Source organism: Balaenoptera acutorostrata, chromosome 8 (genome assembly GCF_949987535.1).
Source record: "Balaenoptera acutorostrata chromosome 8, mBalAcu1.1, whole genome shotgun sequence".
Classification (NCBI taxonomy): domain Eukaryota; kingdom Metazoa; phylum Chordata; class Mammalia; order Artiodactyla; family Balaenopteridae; genus Balaenoptera; species Balaenoptera acutorostrata.
In genome coordinates, this window is record NC_080071.1 from 39,553,678 (window position 1) to 39,570,546 (window position 16,869).

Consider the following 16,869-nt stretch of genomic DNA (forward strand, 5'->3'; position numbering starts at 1 on the left):
TTTTGACTATTCATTTTTAACTAAGTAAAGAGAAACAGGACAAAAATAAACATTCACTGGGTCAGAGATTTAGTCAGAATCAGGGAGTCGATAGATTTATGAGTCAAGTCAGAGGTGAAATTTTTCAGTTTTTTATACTTTAAAAGGTCATTCTTCACTGAATGCTAATATCATGTATTAAATACAAATACAGGAGCTAGGGTCCAGAGGTTTTCTTGGTTCTTACAGTTGTAATTCCTTTGCACAATAGCAATGTAGTTACTTGCAAGATGGATACTGAGGGATAGAACGTTCTCAGCAACATTCGTAAGGCATTTCCAACCCCTCTTTTCCTCCTTGACCACCTGAGGATACAGTGTTGACAGTGGCCACAGACAGATCTTTGTTACCTGCTTACATCTCCCTCTCCCCTCTCCTGAATTTCTTCTTTCTCATTAAAAATAATCGAGTCTGGTTTGGGAATCTAGATGCCTTTAGGGAATGAATGCTTTTTCCACATGACTATGTTTTCCCCACCGAAAATAGGGAAATATTTTTTCTCTGGACACTCTACAGGAATGGTTAAGTACCCTGCTGAAAGGAAGATAAGATCTCTGGGATATAAGACATTACCAACATTAGAAACACTCATAAAAATTCTGTGTTTCCAGAATTTTCCCCTTTAGTCTAAATTATTATGGTCTGAGATATTTTTCAATGGAAGGCAGAAAATAGCTTTTCTATCAAATTAAACATCCAAATTTCTCTGATATATTAATTATCAACAGCAAGCACTTCTATAAATCATTGCACGTCTCCCCCAGATTTCCTTTTTAGGTGTTTAAGGGTATCTGTTATTATCATAATTTTTCAAATAAAGAACCTGAGACAAGAGAGTCTATCTGCTTTGCCCAAAGCAGAGTGGACTCAGCACAGAACTCCTACACCCTCCCGACACTCCTAAGAGTACATTCTTCTTTATAATTAGAACAAATCCCAGGGCCCTGTGCATAGGAAAAGGACTGGAATGAACATTAAATATGAAATATTATTGGCTTATTGAACTACTAATGTTCCTATCATTCAAAAAGCTCATTTTAAAAATGACTTGGTACAACAATTTTCTGCTACAGGTTAAGACTGTACCTACCCTAACAGCATAATAACTAGTACATTGATTAAAATAGTGCTCTATCCATTTGCAATATGGAATTCACATTTTTCTTATTTAAAAAAGTATTTTGTCAGCAGATCTGAAACAGACTTCAGACTCCTTGATTTTTTTTAACCAAAACGATGCTACTACTTAAAATTTCTTGGGGGTAAGTGGCTGGTTTGTTGGGTAAGGTGGGGTGGGAGAGGGTATGGGAGATAGACATTAAGAGGTCATGGTTAGAGGCCTGCGTGAAGCCAAAAGGCCTTTTTACTTGAGACCTCATGTTCTTAGACCCACGTGCAGAGAGGCAGAATGGTCCCACTATTCCATTGCTTGTTATGGTAAGATCCACAATAGATATGAACCTCTGATTCATCCTCTCCCAATCATTTTTACAGATAAAAGCGTGAAGTCCAGAAGGCTAGTCCATAGCCAGAAGACGGGCATTAAAGGACAAGACTTTAAAATTTAGAATCACAAGCACCTTCTAAAGATGGATCCTGTTAATGGAAAACACTTTTCCAGCTGAGCTCCTGAATGGATGTAGGTTTGCAAATTTGAGCATAGTTGTTAAGTAGAGATGAACTGCTCTGCTTACGAAAGAATTCTCCCTGGAGTTGTGGGCCTGGACAGGAATAGGGTTGGGGGGGGGGGGGAAAGAGGTAGTCTGAGAGACCCAGACTGCTGTGAGCTTCCCCACCACTCACAGTTCATCAGTGTACCCGAAAGTGCTGGCTGGGCATGAATTGCTAGCGGGACCTGGGGAAGGGATGTAGCTTCAAATCCAGGTTAACTTTAGAAACAGTTGGCACGTACATAAGGAGGGGCTGGGGACACAGGAGACCTTGAGAAAGTAAAACTCTGTGGATGGACAAGAATTGCAAGGAAGTGTTGGGTTTCCACAATTCATAATATTGAGCTTTTTGTGTAGCAGCAAAACCTTGAATTGTAGGCCAAACGACACTAGTTAGCAGCACAATTAGCGCTAAAACATAGGTCTTTTGACTCCTGGTTCAATGACTGTTCACATCATCATGTGTTTTTTAAGATATACGAAGGACTTCCTGGTCACCAGGGATTTCTACCTTGAAAGACAGCCCAGAGCCCAGAGCAAGGAGCTGTCTACACAGGAGAACAAATTCTGGATTCTAATAGCCCCCTGCTTCAGTACTAATTCTTTCTTCAACTTCTCAGTCTGATTTTCCCTTTTACTTTTACTACTGCTGTTGGTATATGTCAGAAGCAGAACAGATCTGCCTCTAAATCTAGGAAGCAAGTGGAAATTCCAGGATAGATGTTCAAAGAAGCCAGTAATATTAAAGTACTAAAGACACAGAACATCTAGTCATTGAAGCCTTCTGAATCAAACCTCTTTGATCTTAGTGATGACATTCATTTGCCTAAGAGGGTTATTACTCACAGAGTTGGCTGCTGCACAGGGCTCCATTCTCAGACGGAGAAACCACTTGGAGTTTAACTTCTTACCTGTCACTGTCTTGAAATTCTTAACAATTTTATCTTTGACTGTGTGCTTTATAAGTGAAGCCCAATGGGACAACAGAGGAAGTGCTAGGGGATGGGAGCTTCATCTCGTGTGTGGTCCTGCCCTCCGGGGAGAGAATCTCTCTGCTATCCTGTCTGCTCCCCCGCCCCTGCTCAGTGACCTCTGTCATCTGCCCTGGCAGGGGTCAGGGCACAGCTCGGGAAGGGGTGGAGTTAGGCCCACACCCTCTGCACTGAGCCGGGACTGAGGCCCAGTGCCTGTGAGGGGCTGCACTCACCCCACATATATCCCCATGGCTGAAGGAGCCAGACATTAAATAGCAGATTTAAAAAACACCATGACAGGCCAAGAAAAAGCTTTTTCCTGCTTTTTGAACAGGGAGTCCCACATTTTCACTTTGCACAGGGCCCCACAAACTACATTCTTGTCTCTGATTAGATACCTTACCTGGCAATCTCAAACCAACACTGTTTTTAGATTCTTAACTACATAACCACAACATGTAGGTAATAATAACTCTATTTATTAAAACCATTCTTTGGTTTCAAGAACTCTTAATATTAAATATAAAATCAGATATTTTCAACAGTTCAAGAGGGAAAAAGCCTCTATATTATTTTCGCCAGCAGGTCTCATTAACAATAGGAAGTTTGGATCTGTTGTTGTGGCTTGACAGTATGTTGCATGAAATGGAAAAATGATGGAATTTTTTTTTTTTTTTCCACTGAGGCAGCCAGGAAAAAAAAGGTACTTATTTCTCCACAGTGAAAATATTATCACTCCATATTTTCTATCACATTAGGGAAAGTTGAAAAAATCTTGTTACTTCTCTCCAATGTTGGTGTTCGCCCATAAATAACTATAGTGTTTTCCATTACCTATCTGGCACTATGTTAACATGGCCACAGGCCAGTGGCAGCAGGGGAATCAAGAGGAAGTGTAAGAAACAGCTTTTTATCTCTTTTTAATTTTGTATCTGCTTCATATCTTAATATCTTACCTTGAGCTTGGCCAAAAGAAGTTCATGATCATGAAGAAGTTTTTTGGTTTCATCTTGATTGCTTCCAATTTCCAGAAGATTGGGCTGTGATTCAGCCAACTGAAGTTGTACCCACTTGCCACACTAAAAATAAAAATGAAATAAAATGCACTTTTAGTTCCTCTTGTTCCTTCCCTTTCACCCTTCTCCTTTTTTTTTTTCTTTTCTTTTTTTAAGCTTCCAGTTACACTGTGAACACTTTATTCTTTCCACAGAGATAGACAGGCCTTACGTAAATGGAAATAGAACAGGTCTAACATAAATCCATGCCCTAACTTTCCTTCTTTTTTTTATGCTTAGGGATAAATTCCTTTCTCTTAGCATACTGGATTTAAATTAAAAATTCCCAAATGAGGAATATATACAGTAGATTATGTATTATTGAAGAGTACCAAATTATAGAATAATTCACACACTTTTACATTCTCTCACTCGCAAAACTGAACTCTATAAAAATAGTGATTTGAGCAAGTAGAGTGCAAACTTCACCAAAGGGAAAAGGTTTCATAAATGTAATTTAGGCTGATTAGTGTCTTTACACTGGCCTTGCTGATTCAACCAGAAAGAATAAACAGCAGATGAAGCAACTGATTTTTCGCTTATTCCAAAGTTAAAACAATATTTTCCAAATTTTGTTGTTGAATATTCAATAAAGTATGTATAAAAATGTCAGTGAAATTAGATGTGTGACAACTGCTACTTGAATGCAGCCAGCTCGTTTTCCACACTTAGGACCCTTTCATTGCTCCAAGATATAATTCATCATTGCATTTCCTAAGGAATTGCTTTTCTAAGAAGAAACAACCGATGAAGCAAGAGGAACCGCTATCAGGCATGTGCACGTGGCTAAGTGAATTGCTGAAGAGAAATGAGAAACCACATGTCTATTCTAGATCATCAGTGCCCTGAGACTGTTTAGAAATGAGAAGTCCATACAGAGCAGACACAGGCACTTCTACTCCCTTCAGATGGACTTCCTACTTTGAATAGCTTGGGTTTATTCCATATGGGATGGCAGTGAACTAAGGGAGCTGGGGAGGGAGGATGGAGGGAACATTCTTAGAAACACAGTTCAGTTAAAATAAGAGTTTCCAGTACAATTTTAGAGGTTTTATTTTCTTACTGTCAATTTACCTCTGATTCTTTTATCATTTACTCTGTATGCATTCTTCCTCATCCTACTCTAAGAAATGTTTCATATTTAAGGGAAAGAAAATTTAACTTTTTTTAAAAACAGTAATTTTTCCTCTTTCCCCTCTCTGCTGAAATTTGCAGTTACTCAAAGCATCATAAAATCAAACACAAATTATCAATTTTGCTACTTTTGCTTCAGGCTTCTTTCCATGTCCACTCATTGCCTTTGAAAAGAATAGAGGTCGAGGGACACAGCAGAGGTTCTGTTTATGTAGACCAAGTCTTAAGAACCCTGGGGAATCGGCCTGGGTAGGCACACTTTGCATTCAGTGCTTCTAGAGTGAATCATTTTGCTCAATGTCAAGTGCTGCTTTCCTGTTACGAATTTTCACATTAACATAAAGTTCGCAGCAATTAAGTGAAAGTAAAGAGGCCTGTCCTCTATGCTTCTTACAAAAGGCCAGAAAAGTCATTCAATTAAGCTTGGTGGGGCCCTGAAAGTAACAGGCTGCGGTGAGCACCAGCTTGTTTGCTGAATTCCCTTCATTAAACACTGAATTCCTGAGGTGGTGAGTTGTCTAAATCCAAGCATAAGGTTTCAGGGATTTTTACAGGACATATTCATAGGAAATAAAATCATGGATGCCTTCTTCAACCTAAAGATGTGTGGTCACCTTTGCAAATGAGCAAACTGTTTGACATAAAACATGCAAAAACCTTTAAGCCCCAAGTGGCTTCAACTTCCTGCTGTTAGGGGCAAATTTGACACATGCCCTCAGCACTTTCCCTGGTAGGGTCTTTATTTCCCCCAACCATGTGACAAGGATTTACTAGTGTCTTTACCATGTCAGAACCAAAGCTGCAGAGGGCACGTGTCACAGTCTCTTATTAGGTGTTCCCTGCACTCATCATGCCAAAACATGCCACCCCTTATCTGCTGGGACCCTCTTCTTCCCTCCTTCATCATATCCACTCTCAAAAATCACAGACATTTCCCAGGTCCACTGGACTCCAGCCTGGCAGTCACGAACTTTTAATCACAAATGCTTTGTCTTTAAAAACCAAACTGAAAGTATATGGTAGAGTTTGTTGTTGCTTTTTAGAAAAATCAAGCTGCTTATAGATGTTTTCTGGCTAACTGAAAGAGAAACTCTAGCAACTGGCTGAAACTTAAGAGATTTTTCTCTTAGTTGCAATTTAAGAAAGCAATAAGATGTACCTGCTGGGTTATTTTCTATATGCTGTGTACTGCCGATTGTGTGGAATGTTCTTTAGGATTAACAGCACACAGCAAGAAGCCCACAGCTACACAGAAAAAAGGAAGTTGTCAGCTTACCTTTATGATGGCTATAACGATTTTGGAGTCCCCAGCCTGCACAGCTACTGAACTGACTGTTGTCGTAGAAAACTCCTCACCAGGACTTCCTTGGCTGGACATGGTACATTAGAACCAGAATTTACGCTTTGGGCAGCCTCCGTACAGATGTGTGTCTGCTGGTCATTTCAGAAGGCAACCACCGGGGTTACTTGGATTCATTCAGGGCAAGAGCTCCCCTCGCACTGATTACTCTGCCAAAAGGAAAGAACAGGAGGTTAAAAATAGACAACCCCATTGAGTTTATCATGAGAGAGAGAGGAAAGAACTGGAGAGAATCGCCACACCCCTAGTATGGTAACACTGAACGCCTGTTATTTTGGCCATTATCTTAAATGCAGAGGGCAGCTTCTAGCTCTCTATCAGCTGATGTTTGATAGCAAATGGAAAAAGAATTACATCCTCACAACCCAAATTACTTTAGCCACTGAATCTATACAGTTTTGGTGGGCTTTGAAACCAGCCAGTCATTAACCCGGGTATCAATCTTTTCAAAATTTTTGAAGTCTCCTCCATGCAAAGAAAACTCCCAAAAATGTACTTTAAAAATAAGTTCTGGCATTTGTTTTGGGATTAAGCCACAAAATTGTTTGAAATATCTTTTTGGATTAATCTGTTTTCCTAAAACTTACTGCCTTTTGTCAAATGAAGTTTATATGAAATGGTCACATTTTCTCAGAGTCTCAGATTTCTTAGGGACATTTAAAAAATATTTCCATGAGCAGTTATCAATAGATATCTACCAAGTCAGGATTTCTTTAAGACCATCTATTCCACTGAACAGTATTTTCAAGTTCAGTTGCCACAACTACTAGGAAGTAATATACTTTGCTGTTACTTTGAATTGCAGCAGGAAAATGTTTTGGGCGTTTTGGATTAAAGGTTAACACTATGTATATTTTGCTACACTTTTTTAAAAAAGGATAACTTTGTATTTCAGATTCGGTTTTTACTTTTCCCCCATGCCTTGTGCAGGAAAATTATAGACAGCTTAAATCAGAGCCCAGGATCGGCAGATTAATCCTATTGCTAGAAACTCAGTGTGTGTTACAAGTTGTCGGTGGTATTAAACAGCAGCTGTTGGATTCCCTGTCAAGGAACAGCTGAAAATAACCCTGAAGCTTAGGTCAGAGGTCAGATGCAAACACATCAGAGATACTGACTCCAGAGCTGCTGGAGCCATCGGAAATCTCTGGAACAAAGCCAGAACAGAGGATATAGCAATAAACAGAGTTAAATGAGTCCACTTGCTGTTTAAACCCTTAGCTCAATTTAAAAGCATGGTCAGGTTCAGGGGCAATATTCAGAAGGCTGAGTCAGCACCACTGTTTCGTTCTGCTAAGGTTCATGATAATATTCTTGAATCAAAGGGGAAATAGAGCTTTTACATATACTTTGGTTTCAGCAACTATTTTTTTCCCCAGAGCATGTCCTGGCTGCTCTGCAGTTATGCAGCCATGACCTAGTTGCCTGCTGTTCCAGGGAAAGGAAACCACCCTGGATCCCAGTTCCTGGGCTCTGGGAACTTTACCTGAGGCCAGAAAGGGAGCATTTGGAACAAGCTCGGGAGAGCAGATGACAAGAGACAGCATGATGTAGGAAATATTGTAAATGGTTTCCTTTTATGGCGGGGATGGAGAGCTTGCAGAGAACCAACCCAACCTCTCTGTAGGGGCTGCCTCCGTGTTGAAGGCGGGCTCCTTCTGCTTTAGCAAATAGTTGGTCCAAACAAACCAAAACAAATTGAGTGAAACCAGTTTTCAGCTAATTGCCCTGAAGGAAAACCAAGAGTTGACAACTGTGTCACATAATCTCCACACCCTAAACTAAAATGCCCAAAGGAGCCTTGCTTAAGCCTTTGTGTACACGGCAAACCAGAACAGCAAACAGTGACCCGCACCCAAAATACACAGTGCACTTTCGCCCAAAGTTAATCCTACTGTTAGAAACTCAGTGTGTGTCAAAAGTTGCCTAAAGGCCCTCAGGAGGCAAAGGGAACTTTTGGCAGCAGGCTGCACAGACCACGGCTAGAAATGCGTGGTTACGTCCACAGAGCCCCACTTCAGGTGGATGATTATGTAAAGGGTGTGGAGGGCAGTGTGGGCTGTGTGGAGTCACCGGCCCACAGGAAGGGAAAGGAAGGAGAGAGGTGGGGGAGGAGAGAGAACACCGCTGAAAGTCTGATTAATTTCAAGGCTTAAGGGCAAAAGGAATTAGAAATATTTAAGACTTTGTTAAAGATTAATCCAACAGTGCAGCAGCAAAGGTCGTATGTTTCTGTGTATAGATGACCTTTCTTTCCAAGCAGTCCCAGAGTGTTTGTTGCACAGAAAATGTTTTCTGCATTGGTGGACATGAGCAATAATGTAAACTGCATATACGAATTTAAGTGGTTTCTAACTAATTTTCTTTTAATTCAAATTCTTGGCTTTAAAATCTTGAAAAGACTTGAATCACTTTTCTCTCCCCTTCCGTTGCTTTCTATTTCTTCCCTCTTCAACTCTTTAGTCCTTCTCCCTTCAGAAGCTCTGTTTTTCAGACCTCTCCATCCACATCTAGCTCATTTAGAACCTTGGTCTATGTCCCTTTATCTAGCATAACATTTAATTATAAGTTGCATTATTAACTCTGGGAAATAGTTTGGAGAATAGCAAATATAAAATATATTGTACTAAAGAAATTGCTACACTATAATTAGACTTTTTAAAGCTTTTTGAGCTTCAGTTTGTTTATACTCCACCTCCCCTATCATCACCAAAAAAAAAAAAAGACAAAACAAAACAAAACAAAAACCCTTACAGGCATTCTCATATTCTTTGAAGTTTACAGAAGATCTTGCAGAGGTTATTATGTCTTCTCTGTTTATCCCTCTGGGAAATGTCTGTTTTTATACCAGCTGAATTTTAGTGAAAAATCCTCCGTGGGGAATCAAAAAGCTATAACTGGATTCTGTAGAATTGCAAAAAGCACTTCTTTCCCCCAATTTTTCTTTCTTATTGTGGTAAAATACACATAACAAAATGTACCATCTTCACTATTTTTAAGTGTACAGTTTCAGTGATATTAAATATATTCATAATGTTGTGCAACCATCTCCAGAACTCTTTTAATCTTATAAAACTGAAACTCTACATGTACTAGACAATAATTCCATTCCCTACTCCCCCAAACCTCTGGCAACCATCATTCTACTTTTGTCTCTATGATTTTGACTACTCTAAGTATCTCATGTAAGTGGAATCATATAGTATTTGCCCTTTTGTGACTAATCTTACTTAGCATAATGTCCTCAAGGTTCATCCATGTGGTAGCGTATGTCAGAATTTCCTTTCTTTTTAGGGCTGAATAATATTCCCTTGTGTATATATTCCACATTTTGCTCATACTTTCAGCCACTGATGGACACTTGAGTGGCTTCCATGTGTTAGCTATTGTGAATAATGCTACTATGAACATGGGTGTACAAATTATCACTTTGAGACCCTGCTTTCAATTATTTTGGGTATATACCCAGAAGTAGAATTGCTGGATCACATGGTAATTCTATTTTCAATTTTTTTAGGAAATAACACACTGTTTTCCATAATGGCAAATAGCACATTTTAATGAAATACAGGTAACTGATAGTTAAACTTTACTGATATGAAAACTTTATCATATGATTATTTTTTAGCTCTATCTGTGAGGATGCCATTAAAACAACACATTTTCTTTGCTGGAGTATACGTGGGGTCTGCTCATCCTGAGTGTTTGTCTTAATCAATACTATTATTGATTAAACTGTATTTAACTTTATAAAGACAAATTAGATAGACCTAATATAAATAACCCAAAATAAGTTTATTTATCCAGATTAAAAATTTAAGGCAAAATTTTCTCTGCTATTATTATCAGTAAAAATAATAGCTACCATTTAGTTAACAGCTAATTGTTTACCAGGAACCGGGATTAGTACTTTATACTCTTTATTGCATTAACCCACATGACGTAATGGCTGCAAAGACTTATTTTTCTGACTTTATAAATCACACACACACACACACGCACGCATTCACATATAGTGGTTCACTGATTCCTGCCACCTTGGGTCTAACCTTTTCTGCCTGGGTTTCAAAGCTGTCTATGGTCTGGTCTCTCCTACTTGCCTAAAAACGTATACCATTATTCCTAGGCCCCAAAGATCATCTTTGTTCTCTACCTTAATTCAGTTGTTCTATCCAGAAATATCATTGTCTTCTTCCCTTCATCTATCCGATTCCTCCCATTGCTTCAGACCAAGATAAAGTATCAACTCCTTTTAAAAGTTGAAATACCTACTTATATTCCCCTTTCCTCAAAATTTAATTGTAATTCACAATTTAATAATTGCTTGAATTATAAACTTGCATTGTTTTCTATTTATTTCACTTCTATTGGTATTATTTCTTAATTAGATTTAAGGCTCCTTACATAAAGGAGTTATGTCTTAATGTCTTTTTTTTTTTTTAATCTTTGCAGACCACCTCAAGGGGTTATCGTAGAGAATAAAAGAGTTGCTTTACGTAAAGCACTTAGAAGAGCACCTGACATTTAGCAAATACTATATATACACACACACACACATATATAAATAGGTGTGTGTGTGTATTAGTATATATATGGAGCACAGTACTAGGCACAGAATTAGTGCTTATAAATACTGGCTGACTGAATCACATTAGTCATATAGAAAAAGTTTTGATACAATTCACTCATTCAGTATTTACTCATGCAACCAATAGTTATGAGCATTGCTACATACCAGCCACTTATACATTAGGAATATAGCAGTAAGCGAAACAGGTCTCTACTCTCGAAAGGGTGACATTCCAGTGAAAAAAGACCATAAACAATGAAAAACATAACCAAGATAGAAATCCACAGTGATAAAAGCTAAGGGAAAACAACTGGTAGTGGTTAAGTAGACTGAATCACAAAAGGTTTCATTTAGAATTTGACAGAGAAATCAGGGGATACTTTCAGGGTATTTCTATTGGAATACAGAGATTAACAGGATTAATAAACTGATAGTGATGCCAAAACAACAACAAGAAAAAGTAAACCATACAAAATGGCAAAGGCAATGGGTTAGGGGCTCTGAAGTCAGACTGCCTTTACCTCTTTGTGCCTCAGTTTCCTCAATGCAAATTGGAGATAATGGGAATACCTATGTCATATAGGTTTGTTGGGAGGATTAAATAAAATAACATTTGTAAAACACTTTAATGCCTGGCACATAGGTGGTGTTCGGATAGTTATACATGATCACTTCTAAGACAACTTCTGTTAAGGGATTTCCTAAATCTAGTAACTGTCACAAAATTTGAAATAACTTTTTAAAATTAAGTTGAATTACAACACTTGGTAGGCAACCCAAATGGATGGAATATATTAGAAAGACATAAAATATGCATTACCAGGGAGGAAATATTTCAGTATAATCAAACGGTAAAAAAATCTCAATGAGTCAGCATTTCTTTAGAATACTGTATTTAACCATTCACTTTAGACAAAATTTTCCCTAACTCATTCTTTGTATTATGTAATACTCTTCCTGGCACCTCTCATTTATTTCTTAGTTTACAAGCACTGTCACTTAACATCCACAAGTAAAGTGAAGCTGCTCTTTCCTCTTAAAACAGCCTCCATTCTGGCCATCAACTTATTCTTCTATGTAGGTATTCATTTGTTCATTCACTGAGTAAGATTAAATACCTAGTAGGTGTGAGGCACTGTTCTAGATGCCAGGCACAGAGCAATAAGCAAAACAAAATTCATCCACTGATGGAGCTTGCCTTCTGGTGGGGGAGGCACAACCAACTAGAAAACAAACAAACAAGAATACATATATAATTATGTAAAGATGTAATAAGTGTTATGAAGAAAAATAAGGCAGAGTAAGAAGGTGAGAGTGAACAGGGGAAGAGTGATACTACTGTAGGAAGGAGTCAGGAAAGTTTTCCTGAAGAGATGAGATTTGAGTAGAGACCAGGATTAAGTTGAAAAGAGCAAGATATGCAGATATCTTAGGGAAGAACTTTCCAGGTAGCTGGGCACACTTGCTATATCTGAAAAACATCCAGTAGGTCAATGTGGCTGGAGCTAAGTGAGGATTGAAAGAAGAGGACACTGATAGAACATGATATCAACCAGGTAGGGGCCCGGTTTGCTTGGACAGTCATGGTTTACACCTGTTTCCCTGGCACAATTACTCTTAAGGCCCCTTCCACTCTTTAAAGAGTTCTGTTTGGATGATAAATTATGTGGTAACCCTGCTATTATGCCAAGGTAAGGACTTTGGATTTCATTCTGAGAGAGATGGGACATTATTGTGAGGTTTTCATCCAAGGAATGACATCATTTGACTTAACATTGTTAAAGAAGCTCTTCATGGAGAAGAGACTGTAGGAGTCAAGAGTGAAAGCAGAGGTAGGATGAATTCCATAGCACCCAAAACACAAATGCCAGTACAATTCTCCTTTGGAATGTTTCTTTACAGACACTTAAGTTTTACTTAAGAAATATCACGATTCTTTTTTAACAGTTTTACATTCTGTGTACATAGACTGCCATAGAATTCCTTACAATTAAATGTATGTAATGACATAAATCCTTAGCTTCTCCATAAGACCTGGGAGAATAATTATAAATAAGCAACTTCAATATCCAGCAAATTTCCCTTCTATAAGTAGTAAGGAAAGCAAAGCAAAACAAAACTTGGGAAAGTTCAAAGAATACCTAGTGTGGTCAAAGATCAAAGATGGCTGTATTTACTATAATTTTAAGCCATAGTTTACCAAAATGATGTGTGAAATGATAGCAATATCTGTTCAACTATCATGTACATATTTTCCTAAAATTCTCTATTTAGACCAATGCATGATCTGGAAAACTGTCAAATACTTGTGTAGAGTTTAGTTAAAATAATCAGCAAATGTGGCTATGATTGATTTGGCAAAACTTTCTTTTCTGAATGGGAGAGATGTATATGATACTTCAAGCCAGAAAAGATTTTTTTTAAAAAATCACTGAAAATCTTTCATGTAGAAAGTTTATTTTTAAAATTTAAACTCACAAGGCTTTCTACCGGCATTGGGCTGTGCACCCAGGCTTCAGTGTAGCAGGGTTCTTTCTCTGATATAATTCCAGTTAACATAATGAAGTGTCCTGAGAGTTACCCTTTAGAAGGGAGGGTGAGTAAATGAGAAGACAAGAGTCTTAGTCAACTTGATTTTGGAAAATTACACTTCTTTTGTTTTTCCTAACTGTTGCTAAACTCCAGTTGAGGCTGAGAATTTCCATCCCAGAGTAATCCCCAGGGAGTCCTAAAAAGCAGCAGTCCTTCCAGCTGCTTGGGAACCCAGCAGTGACACTAAGGGTGAGCTGCCACTTCTCCACGCAGCTATAATTTTTGCCAAGGAAGGAAAAATAATATAAAACTCAAGAATATAAAGATCACATTACCTCAACAAGATGGTACTATCCATGGATTCTAAGCAGGAAGTATGCAAAGAATTAAAAAAAGAAAGTTTTTTTTTTTAAATGACATTTTATTAAGAAATACTAAGACCTAAAGAACTTAATGTATATGTGCATATATCTTGTATAAAATATACATATGTGTGCAGATGATTATATGTAATAAGACTCTTTTTATAGTGTTATAATGGGCTTTCTCAGTTGTATGAGGTGATGTTTCATCATTTACTGACAGTTTATTGGCAACAGTTTAATGACAAAGCCATTTTTAATAGAATTCCCCTGTAGATTATGTTTTTAAAAACTTACTTAACTGAGTTTCTATAAATTTACTGTATGGTTTTTGAGATCTGCATCCTCAGTCCAAGTAAGAACGCCTCACACCAGCATTCATACAGAAGTCCCTTGCTATCGTTATCTTCATTTTTGTTAATACATCACTCACCCCAGTTGTGGAACCCACCTGAAAGGCAATGATTGTTGAGAATGTCCGGAAGGATAAAGAAGTTACTAACACCTGCCGGAAAAAGGATATTCATATACTCAGGCTTTTAGGAAAAACAGGAAACAAGATGAGAGAAACTCAGAGAAATCTGGAAATCAAAAATGGAAACAAAAGTAGCAGGTCGTTTGTGCCCCACCCCATACAACTCACACCACTCTGAGCAAACCGGTTTCCTATCACAAATTCCACTCTCACAAAGGAAGGACTTCAAAAGCAAAGTCAATTTACTTTGTGCAGAGTTTAGATTCTGCTCTGGCATGTCCCTGCCTTAAGCTCCTGCTATCAGGGTGAGTTGAAGACCTCACCACTAATGTCTCTTGAGCACCTGCTGTACACAGGCCCTGATTCCCTTTATCAGCCCCATCCTCATTAAATCCCTTTAGGTTTGTAAAATTTATAACCAATGAATCTGGCTGGACCTCTCAACAACCTTGTACAGTTGGCCCTCCGTATCTGAAGATTTTTATATAAGGGACTTAAGCATCCGTGGATTTTGGTACCCACAGAAGGTCCTGGAAGCAATCCCCTGTGGATATCGAAGGATGACTGTACTATAGTCAGGGCAGGACTGTTAATTCTGCCATATGAGTTGGAGAATTGAGGCTAGAGAAGTTAAAATGGCTTATTCAAGTTCATGAAGTGAGTGAGTCTAGAACCCAGCCACTTCCCTCTTACTCTCTTGCTCCAATGCCACAGGGAGTAAGTTCTATCCTAATGTTGGATGAAAAGTTATACAGATGTCCATACAAACCAGCTAGCCCACAAAAGTTGAGCATTTGCTGACAAGAGCCCTCTGAGTCAGAACACTACACCAACCACCCTTAAAAGGCAACAACAGAAGTACAAAGCCACATATCTATTCTCAGCTTTCCCTGTTAGAAAACTAAAGATAAAATACACACATGAAGCAATTTGGCCAGAAAAGCTTTATAACATAAGAAATATACAAAACTAAAATGTCCTGTAAATGACAAGAACCCTTTTAAAGAATTTTCTGAATCAATGTGAGCAATCATTAGACAGAACAGCTTTATGGATGGATGTAAATTAACATTATAATAAACCTGATTTGGGTTTGTGTCATAGTTCTTTTTCTGCTGTTGTTAAAATGAAATCACATTAAGGATTTATGATATAGACGAATGGAAATCAATTCTTTAGTAACATACACTATAGGATTGTTTAGTGATTTGTATAGCCATTTATATGAATTATGCATTGATATTCATCTTTCCTGGACTTAAAACATGAAAGTATCTGCTTTTCAAATGTCTGTTTAAAATCTATCTTATGTATTTTCAACTTCTCAGGTTCCTAATTCTATTTATTAATTTCTCCATACTTTAAACAGCTAAGTGTAAATATAAATAATTAAAATAAGATGTGGTTTCCTTGGATTTTCTTTTTTCCATGTACCTCATTGATATTTAAGAAAAAAAAAATTCATGGGGAGGGGAAATAGCTGTTTTGAGCATTCATTTTGAAATTTACCACTATGTTGAATATTCAGTCTATCTTTACTTGCCATTTCATTGGATTATGTTAGATAGATAGATAAATTTAATACAGATAAAAAGTAGAGGCATATATGACCATGTTTAAACACGGGCTGACTCCCTGAATATCTGAATCCATTAACTTTGGCCTTTCCACTAGTTTTTCAGAACATATTTTGATGTAATGATTTCCAACTTTTAAACTACCACACTCTGGTCTAATCTGTGAAATTACTAACCATCACTTTCTTCTTCTTGCCAATGGCATATCATGGAGAAAATTGTGTTGTAATTATTAATTAGGTTTTAAAAGATGTTTTGGGAAAATATTTATATTCCTGTGGAGATGTTTAAAGATACTTTGAGGTATCACAAATTTTAGGCTTAGAAATATTAGTATTCCAACTATTTATTTTTTCCAGGCTTACTGAGATATACTTGACATATACCCTTGTGTAAGTTTAAGGTATACAATGTGTTGATTTAATATATATACATACATATATAATTAGACCCCCAGAATTCATCTTCTAACTGGAAGTTTGTACAATTTAACCAACATCTATCCATTGTCCCAATCTCTCAGCCCCTGGTAACTACCATTCTATTCTCTGTTTCTATGAGTTTGGCTTTTTTTTTAGATTCCACATGTAAGTGATATCATACAGTATTTGTCTTACTATGTCTCACTTATTTCACTTAACATAACATCCTTGAGGTCCGACCAGGTTGTTGCAAATGACAGGATTTCTTTCTTTCTCGTGGCAGAATAATATTCCATATATATATATCACATCTCCTTTATCCATTCATCCACTGACAGACACTTAGGTTCTTCCTGATACTGGCTATTGTGCATAATACTTTAGTAAACATGTGAGTGAAGATATCTTTGAGATCTTGGTTTCGTTTCCTTTATATATACACCCAGAAGTGGGATTGCTGAATCATATGGTAGTTCTATTTTTAAATTTTTGAGGACCCTCCATACTGTTTTCCATTGGCTGCATTACTTCCATTTCTACCAACAGTGCGCAAGGGTTCCCTCTTCTCCAGATCCATGCCAACATTTGTCATCTCGTCTTTTTGATGATAGCCATTCTAACAGGTGTGAGGTGATATCTCATTGTAGTTTTGATTTGCATTTCTCTAATGATTAGTGATGTTGAACATCCTTTCATGTA

General features: G+C 37.6%; 1 protein-coding gene across 5 annotated transcripts in view; it reads right to left on the reverse strand.

Moving 5' to 3' along the window:
- CCDC141 (coiled-coil domain containing 141) overlaps positions 1–14,533 on the reverse strand; it is a 217,023-nt gene extending 202,490 nt beyond the window's left edge. For 2 of the 5 annotated variants that reach the window (XM_057551906.1, XM_057551907.1), the window contains exons 1-2: positions 6,149–6,572; positions 3,640–3,762 (exon numbers count right to left, since the gene is read on the reverse strand). In XM_057551906.1, coding sequence (XP_057407889.1) covers positions 3,640–3,762; positions 6,149–6,250 — 225 coding nt within the window. In that variant the 5' untranslated portion in view covers positions 6,251–6,572. Of the gene's footprint in view, positions 1–3,639; positions 3,763–6,148; positions 6,576–14,147 lie in introns of those variants that run through there. The other 3 variants (XM_057551904.1, XM_057551905.1, XM_057551902.1) reach the window with 3 other exon arrangements.
- Positions 14,534–16,869: the final 2,336 nt, after the last annotated feature.